Consider the following 16,138-nt stretch of genomic DNA (forward strand, 5'->3'; position numbering starts at 1 on the left):
GGCCGCATTCAGCCCACAGGCCTTGAGGTTGATACCTGTGGCTTCGGAGGTGGAGGGTCACAGCCAACATCTGAGGATGCCAGCTGTGTACTGGAGGGGAAGGGGGATTTCTACAGATTGAGGTCAGGTTTAGTTTTGCATCAGAAGCAGCCTCCCCAATACTCCTGCACAAGGCAAAGAGAAAAGAAGCCCAGTTCTTATTTTTGTTCCCATTTCTGTCACATTGCTGATTTGATGACATTTGCAGAAATTATACACTAATAGCAAATACAGGAAACACAAACTTATGATCAAAAGAAAAATCACAGATTAGTTGCTGCATATGTAGCATCTGCATTTGCAGGAATAGTGCTAGACTCTGGCTGTAAGTCACTTGATAAATCCCTCCATTGCATTTATCATCTTTTGCTACCTTATATGGCAGCAGACAAGAATATTCCACAAAGTACTGTTTTGCCTATTTCTTTCACCAGCTTACATTTTACAGTTTTATAGCTCGCTGTGATAAGGAAATGGAATAATTACATAAAAAGAAGTGACTTATTAGATTTGAAGTGAACTTGTGTCAAACAACCAAGCCCCAGTATTTATTATTATTATTATTATTGTGTACAAAGCTTGTCCAGAAAGTATCAGCCCTTTTCAATGAATGAATTAAGGAAACATTTTTATTTATTTAATTTTGGACACTGTATCTTCTGATTATTTCTCCACATAGTCGCCACCTTTATTTAAGTATTTAACATATCATTTTACAAGGTTCTCAGTCCCAGTTGTTGTTAATGCAGCAGAACAAACAGTTACTGGCATTCTGAAGTCATGTGACAAGAAGTGGGGAGAGAGAAGATGTTAGCCTGATTGATACCCCTGGTTCTAGAATGTCATTTCACTTTAGCACAGGTGCCCCTAAGGAATATTTTCCACCCATTAAGTTTAGCTAAACCTTAGTAAATTAAGCCAGTTATTGTATCCTTTCTGTAGAAAGCTGTAGCCAACAATCAGGTGCATGAATGTAGCATTTACTATAGGACAAGAGTCCTGCCATGCCCACTTTTTTAATAGTAAAACCCTTCCATTGATGGCATTATTAATCTCCCTTTCCCCTTCCCTCACCATTGTCAAGCTTGCACCGCACTCGACACGATTCAACATATTCAGTCAATATTCAATTGATACTTCAATCTAATATCAATCATTTGGGTGGTGCTTTCATTTAATAGATTTTCATTAGGTTTGATAATTCAAATGGAACTTAAATAGATTAGATTTCACTTACCTGAGACTTCTGCAAGCTCCCAGCAGCTGTCCTATCCTGCGCCAGTCCTCCACGAGCCTCCGTTCTCCCGCCGCCGCTCCATTCCTTGACTTGTAAGTCGAGGCCAGCGCAGCCCTGCCAAGCGGATACTATCTACACGTTCCCGTCTACAATTGCGCTATTGCAGACTGGAAAGTGAAGAAAGGATACGCGTGGCCAGAGCTGCGCAGGCGCAGTGGCCCGGTAACAAAACCGAAAGTAGCTGGCGGCTGGAGAACAGAGGCTCATGGAGGACTGGCGTGGGACAGGACAGAGCCAGATTAAGGCTAAATGGGGCCCTAAGCAAAGTAACTGATTTGGGCCCCCCATCATGTCGTAATAGAATCAGAAGATGCAGCTGCACAGCAACATGCCGCACACACTGGGGCAGCCGAGCTACTGGTTGCTACTGGTTGCCCGCTTTCCTCTGTGGGTGCACAATGCAGAGAATAGCAGCGGCAAAATGCAGAGTGAGAGATGAATGGCTGGGACATTTGCACTCTGGGGCTGGGGCACCCCTGTGAAGAGGGCACCAGATATCACAGCAGCAGCACTTTCCCCCTGCATCTCCAGCCTGGCAATAGCAGAAAGCTCTGGACACCGCCAAACCGGAAGCCGTTCCCCAGACAGAATTACATAACCACCCCCATCACTGAACAACCGATTTCCTCCCAAACTAGACAGCCACCATGCAGCCTCCATCCCAGTGAATACGATAGTCCAGCAGAGAAGGCAGCCGCAGCGGGGGAGAATTACAGCACCAGATGACTCACATTCACCTATTGCGATCCAAGCAATAGAGGTCCCGTCATCCGGAGCCCATCTGTCTCCTCTAGAGTGCTGCCGCTCTGTTACTACTACTATTACTGCTTCCTACTTCCTGTCTGATCTGAGAATCAGGAAGTTCAGAGCGAGCGGCTGCACTGTAGAAGAGACAGATGGGTTTCAGATGACGGGATCTCTATCGCTTGGATTATGGATAGGTGAGTGAACGTTTGCCATCTGCTGCTATCATTCTTGCTGCAGCTGTGGTTCTCTGTGGGAAGGGAGGGAGGGGTGGGCAGCGGCAGAGCACACAGTAGCAGGAGGGGGACCTAGGAGGAGAGCCTGGCTCTGAAGACAATCAGCAGCGCACGGCATCATTTGACAAGACAAGACAAATAACATTTATATCGCGCTTTTCTCCTGGGGGACTCAAAGCGCCAGAGCTGCAGCCACTAGGACGCGCCCTATAGGCAGTAGCAGTGTTAGAGAGACTTGCCTAAGGTCTCCTACTGAATAGGTGCTGGCTTACTGAACAGGCAGAGCCGAGATTCGAACCCTGGTCTCCTGTGTCAGTGGCAGAGCCCTTCAAGGGACTCTGAGCAGTGCCTGTGGGTATGCCTTTAAGCATACCCACAACTAATTAATTACATCCTCACACCTACCAGCATGATGTTTGTAATTATATCCCCCTGGGTTCCTTATATTTCATTGCATTGTGCTAAATCGAGCTGCCGACTTTGGAGAAAAGTCGTCCTGTGTAATACAATGTAACTATGGAAAGATGCATATCATTTTGAAGCTCTCTTTCTCCTCTTTCTAATGATAAACTGCCACCCTATGCCTTTTAGTTTTCGCTATTTTCGCGTTTGAAATTGCCGTGGTCGCGATTTCGATCGCGGAAATAGCGAAAACTAAAAGGCATAGGGCGGCGGTTTATATATAATTGGAAAGAGGAGAAAGAGAGCTTTAAAATGATATGCATCTTTCCATAGTTACTACACTGCTCAGAGTCCCTTTAACCATTACACCATCCATCCACCGCTGACAGGATGGCGAAGGCTGGTTTATGTGCTGATGGGGCCCCTTTGACTCTGAATGGGGCCCCAAGCGACTGCTTTTTTTGCCTGGTTGGTAATCCGGCCCTGGGACAGGATGGCTGCTGGGGGCTTGCAGAAGCCCCATGTAAGTGAAACAGTTTGTTTTAATCTATTTACAGTTCCACTTTAATTCAAATCTAACATTTAATACATTTAAAAAAATTACACTGAACAGCTGTCTTAATACACTACACTGCACGTAGTATGAATGAACCTTTGGGGAGAAATCAATAAGTTACATTGAATTAGGCCAGTAACTTATTGAGGTGGTGTTTTCTGAAATACTGCCAGTGCCACGTGCTACATCTGAGAGACAGAGGGAGCTTAGGGAGTTAAATAAGTGGCTGAGAAATTGGTGTAGGAAGGAAGGGTTTGGGTTCCTGGAGAACTGGGCAGTCTTTGCAGTCGGCTACAGGTTCTACAGCAGGGATGGGCTGCACCTTAATGGGGAGGGTGCAGCTGCATTGGGGGAGAAGATGGCTAAACGGTTGGAGGAGATTTTAAACTAGGATCTGGGGGGAGGCGGGAGAATAAAGTCTCAATACGTAGACAAGATGAGGTAAAAAGACAGTGGGAACCTATCATTATGGAGGGTGGAGAGGGGGGTGGGGACAGTGTAAAGATTAAGGAGGTTGGTAAAAATTCAAGTAGCCAATTTCATGTAAACAAAATTGGTAAATGTGGTGGTAAAAATATAAAGTGCATGGTAACCAATGCTCGGAGCCTTGCAAATAAAATAGACGAACTAGAGTTCATTCTGAATGACAAAGGCTATGACATTGTGGGAATAACCGAGACATGGATGGATGAAAGCCATGACTGGATAGCTAATTTAAAAGGATACAATGTGTTTAGGAGGGATAGAACAGGGAAAAAAGGTGGAGGGGTTTGTCTCTTTGTTAAGAATTCTCTTACAGCTGTCCTCAATGATGAGATGGAGGAAGATTGCGAAGATGTGGAGTCCGTTTGGGTAAATATTCATAGTGGAAATAAAAGTTGCCAATTGCTTATTGGGGTATGCTACAGGCCACCTCTTATTAATGAAGCTGCAGAACTGCGATTACTACAGCAGATTGAAAAAGCTGCAGGTAAAAATGAGGTCATAATTATGGGCGACTTCAACTTTCCAGACATTGACTGGAGTATTGAGGCTACCCATTCTGGTAAAAGCAGCAGATTTCTGGCAGCACTACAGGACAATTACTTGACTCAAATGGTAACTGAACCAACTAGGGGGAATGTGTTACTGGATCTGATCATTTCTAATAGACCAGATAATGTATCAAATGTGCAGGTTCAAGAACATTTGGGAAATAGTGATCACAACATGATAACGTTTGATCTGGTGACTGATAGGCCACGGGGCAGCGGGACCACTAAAACTATGAATTTTAGAAAAGCAAAGTTCACTCAAATTAGGCAGGCACTAAGTTTGGTGAACTGGGATAATGTACTACAAGGGGAAGACACTGAAGGGAAATGGCAAGCTTTTAAACTTATACTCAATCAATACTGTAGTATGTATATCCCATATGGAAACAAAATGTCTAGGAATAAAAAAAGGCCTCTATGGATGAATAGAAAGGTTAAAGATAAAATGAAGAGGAAAAAGAATGCCTATAAGGTCTTAAAACAGGAGGGGACCGAGGCTGCACTAAGCAATTATAAGGAGTGCAATAAAAATTGTAAAAAAGAAATTAGGCAGGCAAAGATTGAAGCTGAAAAACAAATCGCTAAGGATATCAAATCTAACCCAAAAAAGTTTTACAAGTACATTAACTCTAAAAAAAGAAAGGTTGACTGTATAGGATTCCTAAAGGATGAGGATGGGAACTCAATGGTGGATGACCAAGGTAAGGCAGAGTTATTAAATGCTTTCTTTGCTTCTGTCTTCACAAAAGAAACAGCACTGTTGCAAACTACAGAGGCAGAAGAGTCTCAATCTTCTAACTGTAATATTAAATACTTAACGCAGGAAGAAGTGAAGGCAAGACTAAATAAATTAAATATAGACAAGGCACCTGGCCCGGATGGCATGCATCCTCGGGTCCTAAGGGAATTAAGTTCAGTTATAGATAAACCCCTTTATCTTATCTTTTGTGACTCTCTTGCAACTGGCAGAGTCCCAGTGGATTGGCGTATAGCCCACGTTTTCCCATTATTTAAGAAGGGCAAAAAATCTGATCCAGGAAATTATAGACCTGTAAGTTTAACATCAGTTGTATGCAAACTATTTGAGGGGTTACTAAGAGATACTATACATGACTTCATAGTAGAAAATAATCTTATTTCTCAGCATCAACATGGGTTTACTAAAGACAGGTCCTGTTTGACTAACATGCTCAGCTTTTATGAGGTAGTGAATGCTAATATGGATATTGGGAATGCTGTAGATGTGATATACTTGGACTTTGCAAAGGCCTTCGACACTGTTCCCCACAAAAGTCTGGTGCAAAAGTTGAGGATGCAAGGACTGGGGAAGAGTCTGTGTTCATGGATAGGGAACTGGCTAACGGACAGAAAACAAAGAGTTGTGGTCAATGGATCGTACTCAAAATGGGAGACTGTTAGCAGTGGGGTCCCACAGGGGTCTGTTCTGGGTCCAGTGCTCTTCAATTTATTTATTAATGACCTAGTAGATGCAGTAGTGAGCAATGTTGCTATTTTTGCAGATGATACAAAATTGTGCAGAATCATCAACTCTCAGGAAGATAGTGTCATATTGCAACAGGATCTGGATAGGATGGCTATATGGGCACATACATGGCAGATGAAATTCAATGTTGACAAATGTAAGGTCATGCATTTTGGACGTACTAATGGTCTAGCACCATACAAAATAAATGGGATACAGTTGGGGACATCAAACTTGGAGAAGGACTTAGGAGTACTCATTGACAACAAGTTAAATAATCGTACTCAATGCCAAGCAGCTGCAGCTAAAGCTAACAAAATTTTGGGATGCATTAAAAGGGAAATAAAAACTCGAGATGCTAGCATAATATTGCCCCTCTTTAACTCTCTAGTAAGGCCACATCTGGAATATGGAATTCAGTTCTGGGCACCACATTACAAAAAAGATATTGCAGTTTTAGAGCAGGTGCAGAGACGAGCAACAAAATTGATGCGTGGGATGGAAGGTCTCACTTATCGAGAAAGGTTAGATAAACTGGGTTTATTTAGTCTAGAGAAAAGACGCCTTAGAGGGGATCTAATTAACATGTATAAATACATCAGAGGGCAATATAATACCTTGGCGGATGAGCTTTTTGTCCCTAGGCCTTCTCAAAGGACTAGAGGACATGATCTGCGCATGGAGGAAAAACGTTTTAACCATTTATTTAGGAAAGGGTTCTTTACAGTAAGAGTGATTAAGATGTGGAATGCATTGCCACAGGAAGTCGTTATGGCAAACTCTATACCTGCATTTAAAGGGGGCTTAGATGCTTTCCTTGCGTTGAAAGACATCCATGGCTACAATTACTAGGTAATGCCTAATGATGTTGATCCAGGGATTTTATCTGATTGCCATCTGGAGTCGGGAAGGAATTTTTCCCTTTAGGGGCTAATTGGACCATGCCTTGTAAGGGTTTTTTCGCCTTCCTCTGGATCAACAGGGATATGTGAGGGAGCAGGCTGGTGTTGTACTTTATACTGGTTGAACTCGATGGACGTATGTCTTTTTTCAACCAAAATAACTATGTAACTATGTAACTATGTTCTCAAACTTTTTCAGGTAAGGGCATCCTTGGTGACTTTCATATTTTTTTTAGGCACTGCTTGACATACAGAAAGCTGAAGGTGGTGAATTGACAACAGGTCAGCTGCTCCCTCTTGCCAATCGCTTGCTAACACTTAGCTCGGGTGGGGGAGAGCCACCACTCAGCATGGCTGTTCACATGCTCAAACACAACATGTTGCTTCTTTTGCCATCAGGTAAACCCACTGCGTGTCAAACAATGGCACATGTGGGGTCACAAATGCTACCATGCGACTGCATTACATTGCAGCCAAAAATGCACTAAGCAGATGGAAGGATCTATATAGGATTTATATAGGCATCATCCCTCTTTAGGCAGACAGTGATCCCCTTTAAATTTAAAGTGACCCCCCCCCCTCTCCCCCACACACACCTCCTTTAGGTAGGCAGCATCCATCTCCAGTTAGGCAACAAGCAGGTATTAAAGTGTACCTGAGACTACGAGTAGTTAAAGTTTTTTACATACCTGGGGCTTTCTCCAGCTCTCTCTGCACAGATCGCTCCCTCAGCGGTGTCCAAAGCCTCCTGGATTCTCCCGTATCTTCGGCCAGTTGGCGCAGATGCAATGCGGCCAAGCGCACTCCCCTGTCTCCCTTTTATTGTAAAACAATAATATATGAAAACTCCCCCTAAAAAAAGTCTAGTTTGTCTTGAAAAAAAACAGTGTATACATCATTAAGGTGTCATAAGCAGTGATAAAGTTATTACTGAATAAAGAGGTACATAGCTAAAATATCAAAACTGTTCTAGTCCCTAAGGGGAAAACGGATCTAGGTGCAAAGTGGTTAAAGCTGTTTGCCCTTCTAACTGTATTAGATGAAAACAATTTCAATGACCACCACTGCAGACTTTTTCTGTCTTGTCCGTGAGTTTTCTAGATCTATTAGGATGCCAGCAATGCCCCTGCATGTTTCAATCTGCCTGTTTCTATTTCACCACTTGAAGCAATGCTGGGTCCCCAATTCGAATCCCAGCCAGGGCACTATATGCACAGAGTTTGTTTGTTCTCCCCGTGTTTGCATGGGTTTCCTCCAGGCACTCTGATTTCCTCCCACATCCTAAAATCATACAGATAAGTTAATTGGCTTGCCCATAAATTGTCCCTAGACTATGATGAACACATGACTGTGGTAGGGATTAGACTGTTAGCTCCTCTGAGGGACAATGATAAGACTATATATTCTGTAAAGCGATGCAGAAAATGTCAGCGCTATATTAAAAATATATTATGAAAAATAATAATATGCCTCTAACATGTAATCTGTAAATGTCATCCTAGCTAATGACGTTTTATTTATTTTTTTGAAGGGATACACGACACGTTGACTGGGTAAAATCTTACCTTAGTATTTGGAGTCTGCTGCAAGCATACATTAAGGAATATCATACTACTGGAATCTCATGGGGTCATGCAGTAAGTCCTTTACTAATCCTTAATTTGCAGTACATAAGACATCTTTGTTTTTCATGTATTGTATCACAGACAGTATTATTAACCACTTTACCCCCGCGCGTACGTATTTCTCCGCCCCTTTTTCCATCCTTTAAAAACCAGGGACGGAGAAACACGTACTTTCCGCGTTCCCGACGCTGCCCGCGCTCCCGCTCGTAAACACGCCGCCCGCCGCTAGTAAACACGCCGCCGCCCGCTCGCCCAGAGATCAATGAACGGGAAAATCCATTCCCGTTCGTTGATCTAAGCCCCGCAATGATCAGCTGCTCTCCTATGGGCAGCGCGATCATTGTGAGAAAAAACTCACGTGTCCAGCCTCCTTATTCTTCCTCCAAGCTTCCGGAAGGAAGCTTGGAGGTCGCATTAAAACAAAAAGTTACTGTGGCCATCTTGTGGCCAAATAGTAAACTACACCCTACACATTTTTCACATACAAATAAATGACTTTTACACATAAAATTAACTCATTACCTCCCACACTCCCCATTTTTTTTTTTTGTAATTAAAAAAAAATTAAAAAATTTACAATTAAAAAAAATACATAAATAGTTACCTTAGGGACTGAACTTTTTAAATATTTATGTCAAGAGGGTATAACACTGTTACTTTATAAACTATGGGCTTGTAATTAGGGATGGACGCAAAACTGAAAAAAATGCACCTTTATTTCCAAATAAAATATTGGCGCCAAACATTGTGATAGGGACATAATTTAAATGGTTTTATAACCGGGACAAAAGGGCAAATACGTTTCATGGGTTTTAATTACAGTAGCATGCATTATTTAAAAACTATAATGGCCGAAAACTGAAAAATAATTATTTTTTTCCCCACATTTTTCCTATTTTCCCATTAAAACACATTTAGAAAAAAATAATTCTTGGCATAATGTCCCACCTAAAGAAAGCCTAATTGGTGGCGAAAAAAACAAGATATAGTTCATTTCATTGCGATAAGTAATAATAAAGTTATAGACGAATGAATGGAAGGAGCGCTGAAAGGTGAAAATTGCTCTGGTGGTCAGGGGGTAAAACCCCTCAGTGGTGAAGTGGTTAATATATTTGTTTCATGTTTATACAAAGGCATTTTTAATGATGTTATGTTCTTCCATAAAGGAATTTGTTTATCATTTGCATCTTTCATTAGTGACTGATTCAGCACTGAGCAGTACATTTGTAATGTCTTACTGAAAACATAAAATAGCTACAGACCAAAGTTAACTGTACACTTGGCAAAGATTTGAATCGTTTAGACGTTAGCTTCCCAAACCTATTGAATTGTATGGGAGTTAATTAAAAACTGGGGTCCAATTGATTGATTTGTTGTGTAAAATGTTAATCAAAACTTGATTAGGAAAGGCCATTATTTTGATTGATTGGGCATTTGCAGGACTAGCATAAGAGGCTGTATATCTTTATACTTCATCAATCTATTTAAAGATAGCAATGGTAACATTTTAATCAAATTTCAAGCAGATTTTTGTCAGAATCTGATTGTAATTGAGTGTTGCAAGGCAGTACAATGATCACTAGTCCTGGTCCATTTCCAATCAGAAATATTGATCATATGCCAGATCCAGCAAATGTTTTGTAGTGTAAAGCCAGCTTTAAGATATTTGCAGGCATATGATGATTCTTGGCCCGTGCAATCTTCTGTGCTTAAAGCATTTTTACTGGGTAATCGTACACTTAATAGCTTTGCATGAAAAGGTGCTGGTGGGGAAATGTCAGTTTTTTATCCAGCCTAGGCAAATAAATAGAAAAACCTTCACAAGTGCCTTCTGGGAAGGTTATGTCATTACAGCTGTCAGAGAGAACCAACCCTCTCACTTGTGTATACTGGAAGTCACACTGCTGAATGTGTTTGTAAAGCTCTTCCTCAGACAAGGCACAGGAGCAAGAAATGGAACAAGGGGTCTCCAGGGACCTCTCACTCAGTTTCCCCTTCCATAAGTTATCACACCAAGTGTTTTTAGCCATCCCTCACCCACAAACTACCTTCCAATCAGTGGGGCAGTCTGCCTGGAATATTGAGAGACCCTTTTTAAGCATCTGACCATCTTCAATGACCATACAAAGTAGAAGAATTCCTACTTCCTCCATTATTATCAGGGGTTCCCTAACACTGGCAACCAATATCTTGTGAGTGACCACCTTTACCCATAATTGACCAGCTCTTTGGCATAATACACAAGGGCCAGCTGCAATGGATGCTTCTCTGCTTTTGTAACAGACAGACACTTTTTTCTTCAGAACGTCTTAAAACAGAAATATGAAGCGGTGAGAAGCTTTTAAACCTGCACCTTCTATTTGAGCTGCAGTATGACATTATTATTAATATTATTATGCATTTATATTCCACATCCACAGTGCTTTTACTGAGTAGTGATAGCAATTCTTATCACTATTTGCCTTTTAGGGCCCTATTCCACTTTTCCTGCATTTTGCGTTTTGATTCCGACCACTAACGGATCACAAAACACATGGTACAGTAAAACTAATGGAAACAGCAACAACCATTTCCATTAGTGCGATCCTATTGTGTTGCGATTTTATCCCCAGGACAATTGTAGTCCTGTTGCGTTTTGGATGTGATTGAACAATGCGATCATCATCACATCTCATAGAGCCCTTAGGAGGAGTTCACAGTCTAATGTCCCTGCCACAATCTGGGGTCAGTTTTGTGTGGAAGCTAAACTGCCTGTACATTTAGTACCTGTATTTTTATCTGATGATGAGAGACAATCACATGCTTTCTCTGTACAGATAGTATTCCGGCCAGGATAAGAACCTGGGACTCCAGTTCTTCAAAGCAGTGCTAGCCACGTATCCACCAAAACACAGATAAACAAAGGTCTTTCTTTGACTTCATGCCCACTTATAAACACCCACAGACAGAATTAAAGTGCCAAAAATAATTTCTTGAACAGCTGCAGCAAAACTGATAATTGTACAGGGCATCTTCTTTATTGATATAAAACAACCTTGGCACTAGCAAACCTTGAATTTCACTTGTGTGCTTAGTAATGGTCATATGACTTTACACTTTCTTAATACAGCTTTGTGTGTATTATGTGAAAACTGTGCTATTTTTAGTCTTGATTTACAGAGTAAAGCACAGTAACTTGTTTCCTGAAATACACAAAATAACTTTGTGATACAAGTTAAGCAGCTAGGTACAGTCAGTGTGGTATACACTCTGGGGCCTTAAATGGACCAGAAGATTTATCTATAACTATGTTAACTTTGATATCCATTGTGAAAGCTAAGGTCTTATAATCTGGGAAAAAAATCTTTATAATGTCTATAATTACTATTAAATATACCTGTTGATAATGACCTAAATTAACATTTTCTTGGAGGGAAAAAAAGGAATTCAGCTTCCAATGGACCCAAGCCCTCCAATTATAATCACCTTTGACATTAGTCTTTGTGGTTGGGAGGGACAAGGCATCTGGTCCTTTCCCATAGCGCACTTTATCTCGAAATGTATCTGAACTGAGAGCTGCTTTCATGGCCCTCAATGACTTTCCAGAACTGATTTGGGGAAGTTTGTTTTCATGAACATAGACAACTAAATGGTGGTGGCCTACATTCAGTAGTAAGGAGGCATTGGGATGAGCCAGTTGTTGAAGTAAACAGAGATAATTATCAGCTTTATAGAAACTTACCTTTCTTCTACTAAAACAGTATACCCTCCAGGTCCCCAGAGAATACAACATCAGATTTTAAAGTGACACTGAAGTGAAAAAAAATGATGATATAATGAACTGGTTGTGTAGTACGGATAATTACTAGAACATTAGTAGCAAAGAAAATAATGTCATATTTTTATTTTCAGTTATATAGTTTTTTTTTTTATAACATTGCATCATTCTCTAATATTTGCAGCTTACACTTTACACTGATTTCACCGAGCAGGCTAGTGAACTTTTGAACTTTCCTCTGCAGAAAAAAAATACATTGAAAGACACTTGAGATAATTAGCTTTAGAAGACAGAGCTCTCTGCGACTTTGAAAGTTGTGGAGAAATCAGTGGCTCTTTTGCATTGATAACAACTGAGGTTTAAAGCTTCCTGTACTGGAAACAATATTAGACTCATATCTCTGCTGCTTGTGTTGTATTTCTTAGCTGTACTACACATACAAATCATATCATAAGTTTATTTTCACTTCAGATTCCCTTTAACTCTGCTAGACTATGGATACCAGTGACCCAATGTCTTCTCCTAAAAGCAGTATACATTCCAGGTACTCAGAATACAGCATCAGATTTTAACTCTGCTAGACTATGGATACCAGTGACCCCATGGGTGTAGCAATAGGGGGTGCAGAGGTAGCGACCGCATCGGGGCCCTTGGGTCAGAGGGGCCCTGAAGGGCCCTCCCTCAACTACAGTATTAGCTCTCTATTGGTCCTGTGCTCATAATAATCACTTCTATAGATGCTTTGAATGGTAGTGATCATTAACAAACTTTTCCCCATCCCCTTCTTGCACCTCTGACACTGTAGTTGCCATTGGCAGGTTTTGGTGTGCCGTATCAATTGTTATGTATAGAGTGCTTGGGGGGCCCCATTGTAAAACTTGCATCGGGGCCCACAGCTCCTTAGCTACGCCACTGAGTGACCCAACTTCTTCTCCTAAAAGCAGTATACATTCCAGGTACTCAGAATACAACATCAGATTTTAACTCTGCTAGACTATGGATACCAGTGACACAACTTCTTCTCCTAAAAGCAGTATACATTCCAGGTACTCAGAATACAACATCAGATTTTAACTCTGCTAGACTATGGATACCAGTGACCCAATGTCTTCTCCTAAAAGCAGTATACATTCCAGGTACCCAGAATACAACATCAGATTTTAACTCTGCTAGACTATGGATACCAGTGAGTGTATGCTCAAGTAAGAACGGAAATAAAGGTAATTGTGAAACACCAGTTTAGCTCTAGACTGGTGCTATTGTAGGACAGACATCCTACACAAGTGTTATTTTAGGTTTCAGTTTGTCCTTGTCCTACACTGTCTTATACATTGCAGCCTTTACAATAAAGACATTGAAAATCTTCTTTATAGTTAGCAGTTCGAGCCTGTTACCATGGCTGACCTTTGCTAGATGCTAACAGCTGGAGCAACTGTTCCTTTTATTTCACTAGCACCTGCTAGAAAGTAATTGATGGTCATGTTGTTGAATTACAGTTGGGTGTAGCACTGGAGCTGCTAAATGTAGAGAGGAAGAAGGCTGACAACAGCTGTGTCACAACCAAACAAGAAGGGCTATTTAGCACTGGTTACATTGAGTATCAGACCAGTAATATGAAAACACACCTCTAGAGTTCCCTGAACAACTGTTGCTATTAAATGCCTATCAGCACGAGTCACATAAAAAGCACATGTTAAAAGCAAAGAGCATATGTTAAAGAAACGCCAGGAGTGTGTGCTTGAAAAGAAAATAAAACATTTAAACTAAAGAATAAACAATTTGAATGAAAAAAGGGCTTCATAATGTTTGGGAAAACCTAAATAGTGGATGAGACCCCACTGTAACTGATTAGTATTAAACTGGAACAGTGGGTATCCATCATCCATTATGATTAGATTGTGAGCCGCTGATTAGATTGTGAGCTCCTCTGAGGCACAGTTAAGTGACAAGACAATATACTCTGTACAGCACTGCGGAAGATGTCGGTGCTATATAAATACTAAATAATAATAATAGTCATTCAATCCTAATACATAAAGCAAAAATGGGGAAAATCACTTTAATACAGACATTAGGCAAAACTAGTCAGTATTATTGAAGGGATACTGCAGAATACAGAGATTGTCGTCATGCTTTCTGAAGTCTTTCTGCACTTTTTCTCTAGAATATTTGGAGGGTACTGAGGTCTCCTCTTTTTGTCAAGGTCTTATGCCTGGAAAACACCCTGCAATTTCCCATCAGATCGAAGGGTCGAATCGATAATTTCCAACAGGCCATTTGATTTCTGATTGATTTTCTGATTGATTTTGTACCAAAGTGATCAGAAAATTCATCAGACAAACGATCAGAAGTCAGATGGGACCTGTCGAAATTATCAATTCGACCCATTGATCTGATGGGAAATTGCATGGTGTGTATCCGGAATTATGGCTGGCAGTGACTACTGAGGTCTGCTCTCATGCACAGTTATTTCACTTATCTGCTGATCCTACCCCAGGTTTAGTTTTGAAGAGGTTGATAGGGACAACCAAAGTGACATCTGTAGATCTCAAATTAGACTGTGCTAGGGACATTTGACAGTGACCATGCTAACTAGAATGGGAACTCCTCCAAAGGACAGTGAGGCTCTGTTGCCACGTGAGTAGAGAACGGACATTTTTTGTCTGTTCTCCGATCATTGCTAAATGGACAGTGAGCAGCACCTACAGTGAGCAGCACCTATTTTATAAATAGGAGGCGTTCACACTTGTTACTCTGCAACAGATCCGTGGGATCCATTGCGACAAGCGGACCGCACTTTTCTGCAGTCTGCGATATTCCTGGGCAGGCGGATGTGTTCCCCCATATAACCTATGGCTACAGCCGGACCATCGGAGCAGACATTACACTGTCTGCTCTAGCTGATCAGGGACAAGTAGGAACCATTCCCACTTGAGCGGATACAAAACAAGCATGGTAAGTGCATCCACTGCAGTACCACTGCTGCTGTAAAGGCCTGGCAGAGCCCCTGATGTGAAGGGATTGTGTTTTAAAAATGCTTTAGTTGCTGAATTAAAGCTAAAAGTCTGCACTTTAACTGCATCTAAAATTAATTGTGGTAATGTACAGAACCAAAAGAAAAAGTCAAATATTTATAGTCCTAACTATATATTATATAATTATAATAATAATACATAACTTGTAATGATAGTAAAGAGTGACCTACCTAAATTGCATACTTGGAGTAACATCTTCCCAGAAGTTTAGGAGACTGCAAAGGAGTTTGGATTGAAAGCTACACTGCTTGCTGGCTCCAAATACTATACAGTATATATAGCTAGAGAGAACACTGCTTATTCCCCCATAGAAAATAGATACAACAGATGGGCCAACGTCAGCCTAGATGTTCTACACAAGATGATAGTACCAATTTAAAAGGGCAAGCAACAGATAATTTTGAGTTTCTGCATGTCTGTTAATGATAGAATGTAACACAGTGATTGACAGTAGCCAATCAATCATGCTGCCATTGACTTGCTTTGCAGAGAAAGTAGGAGAAGATTACAAGGCTGGAGCTAGAGGAGCATATGCAGACACAAGCAGGACCAGAACAATTATGCTCAAGATAAAGCATGTTTGCCGGAACACAGTGAAAGAAAATTCCCCTTTCAGAGACAAAAGTTAAAGTGCCTGAACATCAGCTGTTTTATCTTGTAAACTCTATACATGAATGCACATTAGCGCTGTGTGCCGACAGGTGGCCATAAGAGCATGCTGAATAGAACAAGCATCTATATTTACAGAGGGAGCACCTTAACAAAGGATCAGTGTCTGCATGACAATCCACCTGTCCTCCAAGGAGGCAATCTGATATGTACTGTGTTTTACGCCTTACCATGTGTCATTGCAGGGTGGGGAACATTTGTTACATAGCCACGTGTTGTGTTATCACTACACTTTTGTATGATAGATTTGTCCTGTTGAAAGTATATTCCAGTAGCAACCTCTGCAACAATCAGATGGCTAATTTACTAATGCCACGGAAGGGGGCAATGTCGTGTGATATGAAAAATATCCCAAGAAG

The 16,138-nt window shown here is 41.1% G+C and overlaps 1 protein-coding gene across 1 annotated transcript in view; it reads left to right on the plus strand.

Annotated features, from left to right (window-relative positions):
* Positions 1 to 16,138, plus strand: part of CAP2 (cyclase associated actin cytoskeleton regulatory protein 2) — a 149,861-nt gene that overhangs the window by 115,967 nt on the left and 17,756 nt on the right. The window contains exon 7 of the mRNA XM_068236942.1: positions 8,225 to 8,330. Within this exon, the coding sequence (XP_068093043.1) occupies positions 8,225 to 8,330 (106 nt within the window). The remainder of the gene's footprint in view (positions 1 to 8,224; positions 8,331 to 16,138) is intronic.

This window comes from Hyperolius riggenbachi, chromosome 5 (genome assembly GCF_040937935.1).
Source record: "Hyperolius riggenbachi isolate aHypRig1 chromosome 5, aHypRig1.pri, whole genome shotgun sequence".
Taxonomy (NCBI): domain Eukaryota; kingdom Metazoa; phylum Chordata; class Amphibia; order Anura; family Hyperoliidae; genus Hyperolius; species Hyperolius riggenbachi.